Raw genomic sequence first — 15,870 nt, forward strand, 5'->3', positions numbered from 1 at the left:
GCATGGGTCAAATTGAGTTTTGCCTCAGATTTGTTCAAATGTCATCCGTTACTGTGGGCGTGCTCAGCACAGTAATTTATCACAATTGCTTTGTAGCGCGTAAATCCAGCACCTGACATTCCTCAATGTTCGGTGTATGTAGCCTTCGCAAATGACACATTCTTGGACAGTCACCCTCAATTATACCATTTTGAGTCACTATGGCCTGCTGACGTTTTTATTGGCCTGTTTTATTGGATTAGTAGTGTATGTGTGAGTGCTGGGAGGTGTGAGTCGTGCCCCTGGCTCTCCCTCTGTCTGTGTGGGTTCCCCCCGGGTACTCAAGCTTTCTCCCGCAGTCCAAAAACATCCCATCAGATGATCGAGGGACTCAAAATGAAAATGTGTTTCCTGTGCACGGTGTCCCCTGCTCAGTAACTGGCATTTGCTGGGGTAGCCTCCAGGCCCGTGGTCCTGATTAGGAGTGTGCTTAACGGATATATAGATAGAGGAGCTAGGGGTGACACTTTACTTGAAGTTGTAATCTATAACGCACTATCGATGCATCATAATACATTATAATGGTTGGTATAAAAAGTAATAAAGAATTACAGCATTTTCTGTTGGGAGTCATAAGGCATTATAGCATTGATTATGCAATGAAGCTGTCATTGATAATGCACTATAGACACTTTCACAATGCCTTATAATGATTGGTATAAGAATTAAGGATGCTTTATACTGCACTACGAAGGTATCTATAGTGCATTGTAGGTGAGAGCTTCATATCGCATTTATAATGCATCATAAACTTGGTTACAATGTGTTGCGCCTTTTTATGAATACTTATAGCCATGTTTATAATGCGTTTTGAATGCAGTATAATGTGTTATGAATGTGTTCATAGAAAGTGTTACCAAGATATATTTGGTGTGTTGCACGGCTCCTTGTGCTGTGCTTGTGTGTGATGAAACACAGCAATGCTGTGTTCTCTGATTCAATGAAGATCTTCAGAGAGCGGCTGATGAGGCAGCTTGCCGCAGGTTGAAGAATCGCTCAGTACAGAGCTCGAGCTCGCTGGCCTGCATCATGTTCTGTCGCCGCCCTTCATGCACCCTTCAGTTTGCCTATGTGCCATACAAGCTTTCTTAAAGATCAGTGTTTATATTTTTCATTATGCTTTGTTTTTAATAAGGCACTGTCTACTTTCATTTTTTTACTAAAGAAAATCAATAATGCTACCTGGAACGATGGCAAAAAAAATTGATCTACACAGTGGTTTTGAAATGATATTACTGTAGCTCTTCTGAACATACGGCTGGACCTGCAACATCACATGGAGTAAACAGAGGTAATTAGATGCTTGCCATTTAGAAAGAACAAGTTTTTCGATGTATATATTTTTCCAATATAAACAATAACATTTTATTTTTAACTTTTTAATTTTCTTTACTCATATTGTTTTTGTGATACGTCTCTCTAATTGACATTTACATTAGTAGTGTGCCACTAACAATTTAAGGTTGATTGTTTATTATTATCTGAATGGGAAGATATATTTTCATTGACATTTAACAACCTTGAGACTTGGCTGTTTTATAACAGTACCAAATGGCAATTTCCATTAAAATAGGACTGATGATTTGTTAAATCGAGGTTTTGCTTGCCAATAATAATTATGACTAGTATAATGTATAGGATTTTCTACTCGGAGAAGGCTGTGCTGGTTTGGAAATAGCTGGAAAAAAGATAAATGCATGTTCTGAATCAATAGTAACTTTTGCCGAACATAAATCAATACTTTTTTTAAAGTACCAGTAACATGAGCTGAAATTTTATGGTTTTCTTGTTAATATTTCAATATTGCTGAAACAGAACAAAAACATCTTTCAAACATTAACTAAATAATAATTCAGCAGCAATGCAAAACCTAACCTATGCTTCCTCTGGGGGTGATTCCACAGCAGCTAGATGAGAGTCGCAGGGGACTCTGCTTCCACGTCTTTGCAGAGTCAGCCACGCTTTGTCCCAATGAGTCCAGCTTCCGCACAGCCGGCCCAGCACTCCACCCGATAGATATTCATTATCCACACCCCCATGGAGGGATAGCTGATGGATGGAGGTTCCAGGATGGGCCTGGGGGCTTCTCGTCTGAGGAGATGAATTCAGAAGTGAGATGAGTGTAGGGTCTTTGGATTTCATTCGGTCATGGGTGTCGAATTGCCTCAATCGATCAAAAGGGGGCAGCGGAAACCGTGGGACCGGTCCCCTGGCTTTCCCCCCTTCCGATGGATTTCATCCTCGCAGTGGTACACCGGATAGCAGCATTCCAGAGAGGCTGTATTTCCTGCTTAAAGGCTGCCACAGTCTGGTACCATCAAGGACAGCAAAACCTCTTCACGTGGGATGACCTCAAATAGAGCAAGCGGGAAATGTCTGTGGAATCTGCACACTGTCTCACCATGATCTTATTAGTGCTGCCACTCTCTAGTTGAAGTTTAGGGCAGATTTCACATTTTGTTGTTTTAATTTGCTTCTATACTAGAATCCCATATTTATTTCTGTATATTTTCATTTAATCTGTGGTGATTTAATTATCTTGCATCTTAGGCAGCATAATGACTCATGACTGCTGCCCATTTCTTAGTTAATTGTTGTTACCGAACATAATCAAGTGTAGATTTTAATGGTGTGAGGGGCAGCAACTTGGATACAGCATAAAATGAGTGAGAGTGACTTTAATGTTTAATTGCAATGTTGAGAATCCGAACCACAGCAGTGAATAAACAGAAACTTAAACTGGATTGTAAAGTTATTGGAGGACCTGATGATTATAATTGATTATAATTTCAAGTGATTCCTTGTTTTTCTTCCCTGGAAAATTAGTGTGATGTTGCAAAGACTTTGATTAATCAAACCTAAATCAAAATGGCTAGTCCATAAATGTTTAGCCTGCAAGGCTGACTCTAATGTCCTTGCTTGCTTCTCTTACACACGCACATACACATACACACAGACACACACACACACACACACACACACACACACACAAACTCCCCCTTTCCTCACAGTCATTTCATTTCATGCACCTATGCCAAGCAGACTGACAGCACTGCAGATGGCTCCTGCTAGTAATGGCCTTCATTAGCATACGGCGTCCACATTATTACTCTCAAAGGTAACTTTTGTGTGTCCCGATCATTGATTTAAATCCTCAGCAATATGTTCTCTTGTTTAAAACTCCGGCACCTTCATTATGAGCACATTGAATGTGGGTTGATGTGAAAAACGTGCTTTCCAAGTTTGACAGCACTTATGGGTACTTTGATAAACTGAGCAAATGAAGATCTCAATTTATTAAACGTGATTTCTTCCACATCCAGTCAGTCCCTCTCAACCAGAAACACATCAGCTAGCTCATGTGACCACTGACCACTGCTCTCTCTTCACATGCAACCCCTTGTTCATGATCTATTGGCAATATGGAGTGTTCTTATATCGTGTACCCATGTGTTAGGTATCTAGTGTCTTGAACAGCTCTTCTAATGAAAATCATGAGTGAAGATACCTATATTACATGTTTTGAAAAGGATTACTGTTTAAAATCATATAGTAAATGTCTGTCTGTAGCCCTGTAGCTTTTTACCTCCTGGGTTGTGGGTTCCAGTCGCACCTTTGGCTGTGTGTGTGAGTGTCGTCTCCCTGTGTGCACATGGATCTCCCCTTGGTTCCCATTTCTCCCTTCCATCTGAAAAATCACACGGTCAATTGAATCAGTGTCTCTCTAAATTGTCCTCAGTATGTGATTGTGTGTGATAGACCAGTTTGATTTTCAGAGGTTGCCTTGCGCCCTGTGCTTCCTGGGATAGACTCCAGGCTCAGCGTGACATTGAACTGGATAAGTGATTATGGCAGATGGATGGATGGATGGATGGATGGATAGAAGTTTGAGATGCGAATGAAAACCACTAACAGTTCTGCCAGTTAAGAGCTCAGAATTACAGCTGAGTCTGTGGGAGGTATTATATATTATAATTATTAATATATATGTGTATATGTACATTCGTATATATATGTGTGTGTGTGTGTGTGTATGTATGTATGTGTGTGTGTGTGTGTGTGTATATATATATATATATATATATATACACACACACACATTTTTTATTTTTTTTACCAGAGTATAATGATTTTTGCTCATGCTCTAATGTTGCACAATTTCTGAAATATGTGAGGGCAATTGTTTAAGGCAATCGAAGAAGTCACCTAAATTCAGGGAGCATCCCAAGGAAGTGAGACGTCACACTGTACCTGCCGTACCCAGAAGATCATAAAGGTCACCTTTGTAGGACGGCAACCTCTTTTTTTTCCTGTGGTTTTTAATTACACCACTGTCCTAGTTGAGAAGTACAGTATTAGGCTTATTCTGTAGACCCCATGTAAGCAGAATAACAGAATAGTGATTCAGGAAAAAAATAAGCGTATTAAGTCTGTTTCTGTCACAAAAACAGTCTGATGTTAATAATGAAAGCTGATGATATTTGCCAGATCTGGCTCATGAGTGTATGGAAATGCCATACCTGTACCACCTACTAAAAAATGGGGCTGTAAAAAAGGACATTTCCCTGCATGACATGGACAGGTGCCTGCTTTATGCAGCCTAGTTGATAATTTTACATATATTTCCTGGAAGAATTTCAGAGGATATAAAAATAGGGCCTCTGTGACGCTGACGTTGACTTTACGGGACTGTCCTGAACCACCATGCTATCCCATTTCCACCAAAGGCCTGGTAGATGCTATAGACTTTTTGCAGATGCATCAAAGCCTTAACACAGCCATTGAATCCGAAGCTACACCAGAAACGTGAAGCAGCTACATAGCATATGCTTGGGTCCTGCAGAAGACCTTGCTGTTAATTGCTTTGTGAAAGACTTAATCCATTTGTATGGATTACAAAGTATGCAGCCATGAAAAATGAGCATGATGCAAAATATAGACCCTGAACTTGTACTGGAGATATCTCTGCTCCACTCTTCTATCTATGAAGAATCTAGACAAAAAGGTTCCTCAAAGTACAACTTGACTCTGGCTTACTGCCCCAAGTCACAAATACAGACAAATGTGAGTTTAGGTCTTAGAGGCTTAGAGGGAATGCAAAAGTTGTCCGTCCATCTTGTGCACTTCACCAATAGATATTTTATCTTCTGAGCTGATGGAGCTAAGCTACAGCTAATCAATATATTTTCCTCAAATATTTCAATCAAATCTTTCTACATGTGAAATTAATGGATGTGTAAAAGGAGCGAGAACATTTTTCTTCCATTATAAGCTGTATTAAATTTTGAAACCCATTTCTCTTTGTACAATAAAAAGCTTTAGGTTGCAGACAAGAGCAGTGGTATTGATGACCAGTAACCGGTGGCTTAAACAAAGGTTCATGATGGAACCGCGATGGTAAGACAGAAAGCAACAGCGTAACCAAATAAGAATACATGCAGGTCTGTGGGCAGTTTGTATTTTAGTATTTATGAATTTTTTGCCTCCGACTTTATGTGGCCGTTCACCTTTAAACAGTATTGCGCCTTTATCAAAGCACATCATATAAATTTTAAACTTGATTGAAAGCAACCTTAATAATAAAGATACTTAAGGGAGATTGCGGGTTTTACGAGAAAGTAACTAGATGATGTAAAGTTTTGTATATATAAATAATACAGATTGTATTTTATGTGGTCTTGGAAAATCCTGTTATTCTATGAACAATACTAAAATCTTAAACGGTAATAAAAATGCACTAATACATATTGGAAAGCAGTGCTTTCATGGCTAAGGGATTTGTTTTTAGATTATTCCCGCAGTAAACTGCAGCTGAAAGATGTTGGAGCTCTTCTCCCCAGGCAAGAAATCCGCGCTATTCCACTGTATCACAAGAAACACACAGCCGGCGCCTTGCAGACGGCCGCCGCCTCGTGTGCGCAGCCTGCTGCCTCGCAGGCCCTCAGTCTAGCCAGCGGGGACTCGCATTGTCAGAGCATCTCCGCTTCAGCTGAGAGACGCAGCACCTGTCTGGCATCTGCCTTCAGCCTCACCCTCCCTGCGGTCACTAGGGGCATGTCTAATAAACAGTGGGACGTGGATGGAGTTAGGGTTAGGCAGGGCAGCTTTGTGAGACGTTAGCAGAGGATGGGTGCAGGTCTGCAGGTGTGTCTTCCAGGTGTCTGTGAGCAGAGCGCATGTGGAAGCTTCCCATAGGATCAGCCGGTGCTTCAGGGAACATCGTGCTTGAAGCGCAGGCTGGAAACACTCCTAGATGCACCATATTCTTAACGAGTAAATAGTCTAATAATGAATAGACATCTGCTGTTTTCTCTGTCGTTGAATGTTTTTTAGTCTAGCAAAGGTTCAGCATATTAAAATTGTTGTTTTTTGGTAAAATGCGATGCGTGACATTTAGAAATAAATAAACCGATAGACTTGTATATTCGGGTTTCTTTAGGTACTGATTTTTGGAGAAATAAGATGAAGGGAACACGTTTTTTAGACGCATTTGGTGTGCTCTCCTTTTATGTAGGCACCGATTAGAGAAAGATCACTGTAAAGAACTCAGGGGGCTGATTCTGGGTGAAATGGAAAGGTTTTGTTCATTAATCATGGCTATTTGTACAATATTAAAGCTGATAGCTTTCGCACAGTAATGTGTAAAATGTCTGCTGGAGTACAGTGGAGTGTGACCAGGAAGATAGACAATACAAGGCTAATCAAGTGCAGCTGTGTTCACGTCGCTACTAAATTAAAGTGAGGAAATTGTATTTTTGTTCAGCTAAGTGGAAATTCTGCCTGAGATTTAGGGAATGCCTTTTGAAGGTGCTACTAAAGTAAGATAGAAAAAGTTTATACAAGCCCAGGGAGAAGTTCCATAAACCTGAACGCAATGCACGTGGCTGCCATCAACGCCTGGCGAGAACATCATGTCTGCATGTCAAGGCTTTTCGGCGAGATGTCAACCTATGGAGAAATGATCAGCAAAGAGCAATAGTGGGTATAATGTTGGCATAAACCCTGAGTCACGACTGCAAGGCGTAACAGTGACAGACGGAAGACAGCTGCCTTTTGCGTCTGTACAGTGGGAAAGTGGTCTGAAGAGATCATTCATAGGCTATGGCAACATCTATCTATGCAGGGATCATGGGCAGTGGGGTTCTGAGGAGAGGGGGAATGCGATACATTGTGACAGGTCAAGGTTTTCAGTTCAACGCTTGACCACTGGTTCCTAAAAACCATCCACGTTAAGACTGTTCACATTCACATAATAGCTTGGTGGAAAACGTGAAAGTGAATATAGAAAAGAAGACTGAGTCACCCAGTAATATACTGTATTGCTATGTTGTGTGTATTTTTCCATTTGTCAATATACAACAGACCCATCTGCAATGATCCTTCTCAGAAACAGCAGGCAGGAGTCGTCCAAGTCAGACCGTAACCTCCAGAGTCTTAAAGAATCATGCTTGAATTTAAATGCAAAGGCTTGCCAGCTGAGATGTTGGTGTTGACTCCAAATTTCACCTGTTATATTCCTCAGTTTGAGATTCAGCTTCTCCTCTCCGGTGCAGAGCTTCTGTAACATTTAGCTGAACATGCCTACATGTAGTATGAATGCATCTGTGAAGAATCAAGTTATTTCCTGAGGTTTCTCATGTGAACTAGCTGCCTGGACCTGCACAAGGAATCGAAATTCACATATAGAGAAGCAGTCAGCAGCTGGACTTCGAGTACAGAGAGGTACATGACTTTCTTAGACTCCAGTTGCATGAGAAACAAATTAAGAGAAATGACTCAATAAGGGTATAAATGAACTAATTAGGAGACGTTAATCCTTAGGAAGGAAGTTTGTATCTTGTGTTACTGAAAGATGTTCTGCCTACAAGGTAAGTTGATTGATCCCGCAACTGGTGTTAAATATACTGTAGGAATTGAGCCACTCCTCTGGAGGAAAGGACCATGACTGACATCATAAACTGTATTAATAAAATGTCTGCTTGGGCTAGTGTCTGCTTTCGCACATTCTGGGTTCGTGCCGTATTTGTATTCATGAACCTCGTCATGTGCCTGTGTTCTTAGGAATAAGCTGTAGGAGGTGCTCATGAATCCAAAGGGTACGTCGATATATATGCTCAGTACAGAGACAATGTTAATTATTGCTATGGATTTTCCTGCAGGATGCCCTCTCTCTCTATCACAGAGGGCGGCAAGTAACTCATGTTCTGTTGCTGTTGATGAATGAAACTGTAGAACTAATATGGTGGGTAGAGGTCTGTGTGTGGGCCACTCTGAGGAAAACGTGACGGGGAATGGTGAAATTTTGTAGGGAGGGGCATGGGGGCACCGACATGGCAGTAACAAATGACATCCAGCTAAAGTAGTTACACACACTCAGGCTCCCAGTGATACTGACATTTACTCTCATGCAAAAAAAAACTCTGTGAGAATATACTGCTGCCAGAGGAGCACGGCTGAATGAACTGCTCCCCGGAGTCTTCTGGTGAAGTTGGGTATTTATGCACCCCCAGCATGAACCTTAATCTTCCCCTGCATGTGCTGCGTATCACTCTTAGCCGCCACGTCTCACCTGTGGGGTTGCTTCGGACGGCACCATACCTAACGGCGTCTCGCTTAAAGAACCCGATAAGCGAGTCGCTTTTGATATGAGAGCAGAGGGCTAAATGTAAATCAGACTTTACCAAATAGTGAACAATGTGGCAGCAGAACTGGATTTGGCTGCATTCCTCAAGCACCTCTCAGCTTGAAAGCCATGCAGCATAAAAGCTTTTCTTATGTCATTTTGCTCTCTGGAATTAGGGTGATGGTAACGGGCTCATATTTATGCCTCTATTAAAAGCACAATTTACAGTGGAGGCTTGCTCTTTAAAAAAGCTCCATTAGATTCTGGAGTGCATCTTGCCACAACCTTATAACACCTTTGTTCGGCCACATAGGAAATTTAACTTGACAGCACATCGGATTTCTTTGTTGCTAGAAGCCTGCAGGGCTTAAATCTTGAAATTGCCCGAGATCAGTTTACAGTTTTCACTGTAAATACAGCACTCAACAACTATAAGTTACTTTGGGGGTCTTATATAATTAGTTCGTCTTCGGTGACCTTCATACTGTACTTCTGTTTACCTTTTAAGTAACACAGTGCAATTATTTGTTTTATCTTATTTTTTTTCACAAAAAACAAGAATATGTGACAAAGTTTAATAGTGGAGTTTTCACACAAACTGCAGGAAACTAACATACAATAGAAAATAACTTAAGAGGGCATTCAGGATACTAAGACCCCTCCTGTTCATAGAGACAAAATTGATGGCTGACAGAAAATTATTGCTAAGAACAGTGATGGAAGGACTGTAGCACTGGTGAAACGGAAACAGTGCCACCCATCCCCCCCCCCAAGAGGACGATGCAATCATGCCCCGCCCATTACTGCACATTGTAACCTTGCATTTGCAAACTGATTTGGTATCTGTCTAATTATATACAAATTGATGCCAATACAGTGAAAAGTTAAATGAGTTAATGTGATCACAAGTATATTTACTGTGATTTACTGTGATTAGTGTTTACAGTGGATCAAAACAAATGACATTGGGTGTTAATGAGTAGTAGTGTGTCACAGGGGTGACTGCTGGCAGTGTAAACAAAGTGTGAATCTGGGCTGAATTGGTGTGTCTTTTCCCGCCAACCATTTGCATAATTCAGTGCAAAATGTAGTTTTTATTTTGCACAATGCATACTCTTAAAATATTCAAAAGATTTTTAAATGTATTCTCTTCCATATTTTTGAGGAATGGCTGAAACTGAAAGCTGAGAGTAAGTTTACTTTTCACTTCATCATCAACCAGATCCCAAGGTTAGCAGCCCCCTACTAAGTACAGCCCTTCACCCCTGTTATAGACCCTGATTTCTCAGTTGTATCTGAAGTATTGCTTCAGAGAGGCATATCTCTGTAGCTTGAGTATGGTATCTGTGCCTGTGTCTGGGTGGTCCTGTGGAGAGCAGAGTAACCATGTCAGTCCTGTGACGCTGGACCCTGGAGTACGATATCCAAAAATATAAGGATGTGCACAGAGAATGGGTGCATCCTGCAAAAAATGTGGTGTCCCGACTGACGACAGATGTTACTGGCCGCGCAGTGGTCAGAGGATAGGGTTAAGCAGTAATAGCAGAAGAAAGGCTGGCTGGCAGTAAGAGAACATGTGAGGGATGAAGCCTACAAGGCAGGCCACACATCCAAGATGTACGTACCTGCAGGACACGGTCTGGGGAACCGGACCATGTAAATCTGGAGCTTGGGAATCCAAAAACGAGTAAAGATGCACAAAAGCAGCTTTAAATGCTAACCCATTCACGAGTCAAGCTCAGTACATAAAAGGATGAGGTAAAATGCTGAAGAGGTCATCCTGATGCCATCAACATGAACAGAAAACAAGTGTCTGTGATGGTTAGCTAGCACCCCCTGCTCTAATGCTGGGGAATTATACTAGCATTACTGACTACTGCAATACTATAATGTGCCATTGTGCACTGATTATAGTTTATTTTCCCATAAACCTCTGTAGTTATTCATCTATTTACATTCCACATCTCGTCCACTGTCATTACAGCTACAATCAGTCCTGCTACAATGTGACTAGTGCATTCCTGAAAAACCTTGCGTTCACTAAAATTACGTACTAAAATACACATATCAAATTGGAAAAATAGGCTTTGGGGAATCCAATTCCAAAATTTAGTGACTTATTCCAAACATAACCCCAATTACATTAAATACATGTAATGAAACCGTGATACTAGTGGCCAAAAATGTAATTGTATGCATTTTAAAAGAGAAATAATGCATTACATTAATTAAGTTACATCATAAACATCTCCTGTGGGCAAAACCCAGTAATGTAGGTTGGAGGAATGTGGCTCCCAAACTTTGTAAGTTACACAATGACAATAAAATAAAAATTAAGATAGTGATAAAATTTATAACAAAATAATAAATGTTATAACAAAAAAATAAACTATCTATGTTTCTATATGTTAATTTCTCATTTTGAGTTCTACAATATAACCTATGCAATGTGTGGATGTACAAAACATGATACACTGAAAAGAACTGGTTTAAAACTACTGATATTATCTGCAGTGATGAAATGCTCAAGCAGCTAAAATCTGTAGAGAGACATCAAATATGGCTATAGCTGATTTATGTATCAGTTTTTGAGTTGTCTCCTGCAGTGATAACACAAAAAGGAGAGACATGTTAGCCTCGACAATCAGGGCCAAGACACGTAGTCTAACATGGCGGTTTGATTAAAGCGTGGATTTGTTCGCTTTCCACACCATTCGTTTAGCACTATTAACAGGATGGTGATCACTTCATTATGTTTAACCACCTGGTTTCATTTCAAACGTGATTGGTCAATCAGCGAGTATATTTGATGAACTCTCCAGCTGCACATGCTCTGAATTTTAACGTGCCTGAAACTCCACCAGCTGGGGTAAATTATTACAGGTGCACTGCTTAGCTGACATCCCCATCAAAAACTGCCATAAGATCATTCACCATGCCTTTTTCTATGAGTTCAGGTGATTTACTTTGTCCGGCATCTCACGCTGCCCGCTCTGGCACTCATTCGGGAACAGAAGCGTTAGCTGTGATTGGTCGGCATACTGCATACTTCCTCAAGTGTGAAGTGGAAAGGTCTTCTCTGTGACCTGGAGTATTCCAGCGGAGTCCACCTGCATCCTCCCAGAGACTTCGCTTTGGATATCCTCACCATGGTAATCAGTGGGTCTCTCTCAGGGGGTGCAGGCAGGAAGAATCCTAGCTACCCTACAAAGAGGGGGGTGGTGATGGTCTGTCACACGGTAACATTGGCGATTGATCCGCCGCACCCCCGCTGAAAACTTTGTCATGGAGGAAGCCACCTCCCACCCAGAAAATTTTATCTGGGACAGTGGACTTATCAAGGGAATAATACCATCCAAGACCAAGAAACATGTATCTGTGGGTCATGTATATATTTCATTGTGGGGACCACCATTTCGGTCCCCACAAGGGGAAACATAATTTTATAAAAAATCTGTGACCAATCAAAAACCTAAAAATGCCAAAAGTCACATATTCTGTTTGGTTACTTATGGGTAAGGCTGGATAGGGGTTAAGGTCGTCATTGCTGGGATTAGGGCTAGTCTCCACAAAGATAGGAATACAAAGTATATGTATGTGTGTGTGTGTCTGTGTGTGTATTGCATGATTACTGACTTCTTTTAAAATATTTTTTTTAATTATTGAAACAAACTAAAGAAGAATGATGATTTGTGACTAAACGGAAAACGTAATTTTTCACTGGAACTAGGAGGACGGAGGTTGAAAATGATTTTCTGCTTTTTCTGTATATTCTTTCAAAATAGATACACACTCTTCTTTGACTGAAAGCACTTAATTTTACGGCTATGTTAATAATTCAATATAATAAAATTAAAGCAGCAGCTATCAGGATATCAAATTTTAATATTCGGAATAGACTTTATCATGCTGTTAGTTTATGAGGTTTTATAGACCTCTGTGTGCTTTATGCCATGTTGTGAAGGTAGGGGCTGCTTGTGCCAGCTGTAAGTGAATTATGGTGTTCAAAGGAGTCGAGTGATTACACAGGAAGAAAGGGGAAGATCGAAAAGCTGCTCTAATGCTTTCTTAGCATTATCAAGGGCCAAAGCAACAACAGTCTGGGGCAGCAGCTATTACCAGTGCCAGTTATCAATGGAATAATTACAGCAAATGCAGTTCTTTAAATGCCATATTCATGAGGAACGTCTTTTGTGTCCTGAGTCATTACAATGAACACGGCGGCATGTCTGACGCCTCTCTGTAAGTCGTGGAAGGGCTTTTATGAAAATAACACTGTAATTACAATATGAACTTTTACATTTCTGCCTCTGTGTAACATCCACTAAACAGCTGCACTGTTATAATATAAGCACATGTTGCTTCTTGTTTGGCCTTATCTGTCCTGATGGTAACTATGGTAGCTAACCCTTCCCCAGCCTTATCCCAAGGTTCTGTTCCTGACTGGCTAATGTGGGTTATTATACTTCTGACAGGTGACCTGTCTCCTGTGCGTTGCCGGGTTGGCAGATTACCGCCTCTATGTAAGGCTTACTAGCAAACACACAAGCACTCAGTGTCAGATTATGTCATTGTAGTGCATTCCTGTCTAGTGATATATATGCATACATTTCATATGACATGTTTTTTTCTTATGGTGCAGGTCACTGTGGGGAAAACCTGTGTGCCTCGGGGATAGGGCAAATTGATGTGGGGGGAGGGGGCAGGGAAAATAGGATCTGGAAAAGGCAACAGACAGAATACTTTTCTGCTGAAGCAGAACTGGAGGGGGGGGGGGGCAAGGCAGGACACACACCCGTTTAATAAGGAAAAGGTGAGAGAAATCAGGAAGAGCTGGGATGGTCACCTGACTTACCCTTACCCAATAAGGATGGCACCCACACGCATCAGAGACATGCCTGGGAAAATGTATTTAAAATCTACAGTATGGCGTTGTACCTCAGACTCAGAAGTTATTTAAACCAGACAGTCAAGGTTTTTGCTCTCTCTCAACTCCCAGGGAATTTGGGTGAGAGCAAAAACGTGAAGAGTCTAGGGGTCCCAAAGGACTGGTTTAAGAAACACTTATAAACGAGTGCAGAGAATGATGTAATGGGCACAAACAGCCGAATATGGTTAAATGTTTCAGCCCGTTTTGCCCTGTACATCATTTAGCTCATTGGTTCATTTCATTTTTTCGTGTTGGGGCTGCCTTTGGGTCACTGAGCACCTGTTTCACTTTTAATAGAAGGAGAAGTAGAATGACCTGGAGAAGGAAACTCCATTATTTTCTATTCTATAAACATAGAGAGAAATTGGGTGGTTAACTTCACAGCCTGACCGTGTGACTGCAGCTGTGTGGTCAGCAGGGTAATCAGCTTTCCAATACAGGAGCTTGATGTTTGGCTGTGTTTTTGTGACATTTAGGACAGACCGAAGATCCAAGACAAATAATTAAAAGTGTTATTTTTGAATGCTAATAGCTCTATTAGTACTATTGACAGTTTCATTCAGGCATTTGTGCTTTATTTTCCTCTGACATCAAACCAGGATTCGAGGTATTTTTACATGTTGTTTCTATTCTGTTCAGTTGGATTCAAAAATATTTTCTCTTTCGTCTCCTTTGGCATTTTTCAAATCCCAAACTCTTGATTTCCCAATAAGTAATTTTTCTTATGCCTTCTCTTCAGTGGGACGCCATTACGGAGATGGACGAGCACAACCGGCCCATCCACACCTTCCAGGTGTGCCATGTGATGGAGCCCAACCAGAACAATTGGCTGCGCTCCAACTGGATCTCCCGCGAGGCCGCACAGAAGATCTACGTGGAGCTTCGCTTTACACTGCGTGACTGCAACAGCATTCCCTGGGTTTCGGGCACCTGCAAAGAGACCTTCAATCTCTTCTACATGGAAGCCGACGAGCCCCATGGCATCAAGTTCAGGCCGGTCCAGTACACCAAGATCGACACCATCGCTGCCGACGAGAGCTTTACGCAGATGGACCTGGGCGACCGGATCCTCAAGCTCAACACCGAGGTGCGGGAGGTGGGACCCATCAGCAGGAAGGGCTTCTACCTGGCCTTCCAGGACATCGGGGCATGCATTGCGCTGGTGTCCGTGCGCGTTTATTACAAGAAGTGCCCGTTCACCTTCCGGAACCTGGCCACATTCCCAGACACCATCCCACGTGTGGACTCTTCCTCGTTGGTGGAAGTGCGGGGGGCCTGCGTACGTAACGCGGAGGAGAGGGACACGCCCAAGCTGTACTGCGGAGCGGACGGCGATTGGCTGGTGCCTCTGGGGAGGTGTGTGTGCAGCACGGGTCACGAGGAGCTGGACGGCACCTGTCTCCGTGAGTGTCCCCTTTCTAGTCATTCTCCGTGTCCCCGATCGAGTCTGGATGACGAGACGCCTCAGATCATATCGGGTGAATCTCGAAAGAAACAATATATGAACCTGATAGTGTGAGTAGTGCACTGGGACTGAACAATAATACAGGCTTGCTGATATAGGTCTGTGCCTCTGCAGACGCTGGTGTCCTCACCTGCACTGCATCTGACCTCTGTCCTCTCCCTAGAGGGCGCTGGCAGGAAGTGTCATAACAAGAGAGGTAGCTGAGGTTTTCTGCGGGAACCGGTGCTCACCGCAAACATCAGATTACCAGGAGTCACATTGGTCGCCTGCAGCCCCAGATTGCGCTCATCGTGCCGTGATGTCATCTCCCCAAAATGTGGGACAGTCGCTCCAGCACCTTTGTAAGGGACATCAGCAATAAATCTGCTCCCTGCTCTTGGTTAGTTAAATAGCAGTTATTCAATGCTGGTAAATAAAATTACCACAAATCAATAATTACTTTACCAGTCAGTTGCTAAGCAATTGTAATTACTTTTCCGATGCCATAAAATTTTTAAATGGAAAACTAACTATGCAGAATGACAGAGAGGATGATAATTCAATAAATACGATGCGCTTTGCCGGCCTAGCGACTTTAAGATGCAGCCGTGACGTCAAGATGTGACGTTTTGCAGTCATAAATAAAGAAGATAAAATGTAGCTGGCTGAGTGGGGAGAGGAATGCAGCTTCGGCATGGCAGGGATGTGACAGCTGGCTGAGTGGGGAGAGGAATGCAGCTTCGGCATGGCAGGGATGTGACAGCTGGCTGAGTGGGGAGAGGAATGCAGCTTCGGCATGGCAGGGATGTGACAGCTGGCTGAGTGGGGAGAGGA

General features: G+C 42.1%; 1 protein-coding gene across 1 annotated transcript in view; it reads left to right on the plus strand.

Moving 5' to 3' along the window:
• The window catches only part of LOC125750984 (ephrin type-A receptor 6-like), a 150,342-nt gene that overhangs the window by 32,742 nt on the left and 101,730 nt on the right, over window positions 1–15,870 (plus strand). Inside the window, exon 3 of the mRNA XM_049029381.1 lies at window positions 14,332–14,995. Within this exon, the coding sequence (XP_048885338.1) occupies window positions 14,332–14,995 (664 nt within the window). The remainder of the gene's footprint in view (window positions 1–14,331; window positions 14,996–15,870) is intronic.

This window comes from Brienomyrus brachyistius, chromosome 1, assembly GCF_023856365.1.
Source record: "Brienomyrus brachyistius isolate T26 chromosome 1, BBRACH_0.4, whole genome shotgun sequence".
NCBI lineage: Eukaryota > Metazoa > Chordata > Actinopteri > Osteoglossiformes > Mormyridae > Brienomyrus > Brienomyrus brachyistius.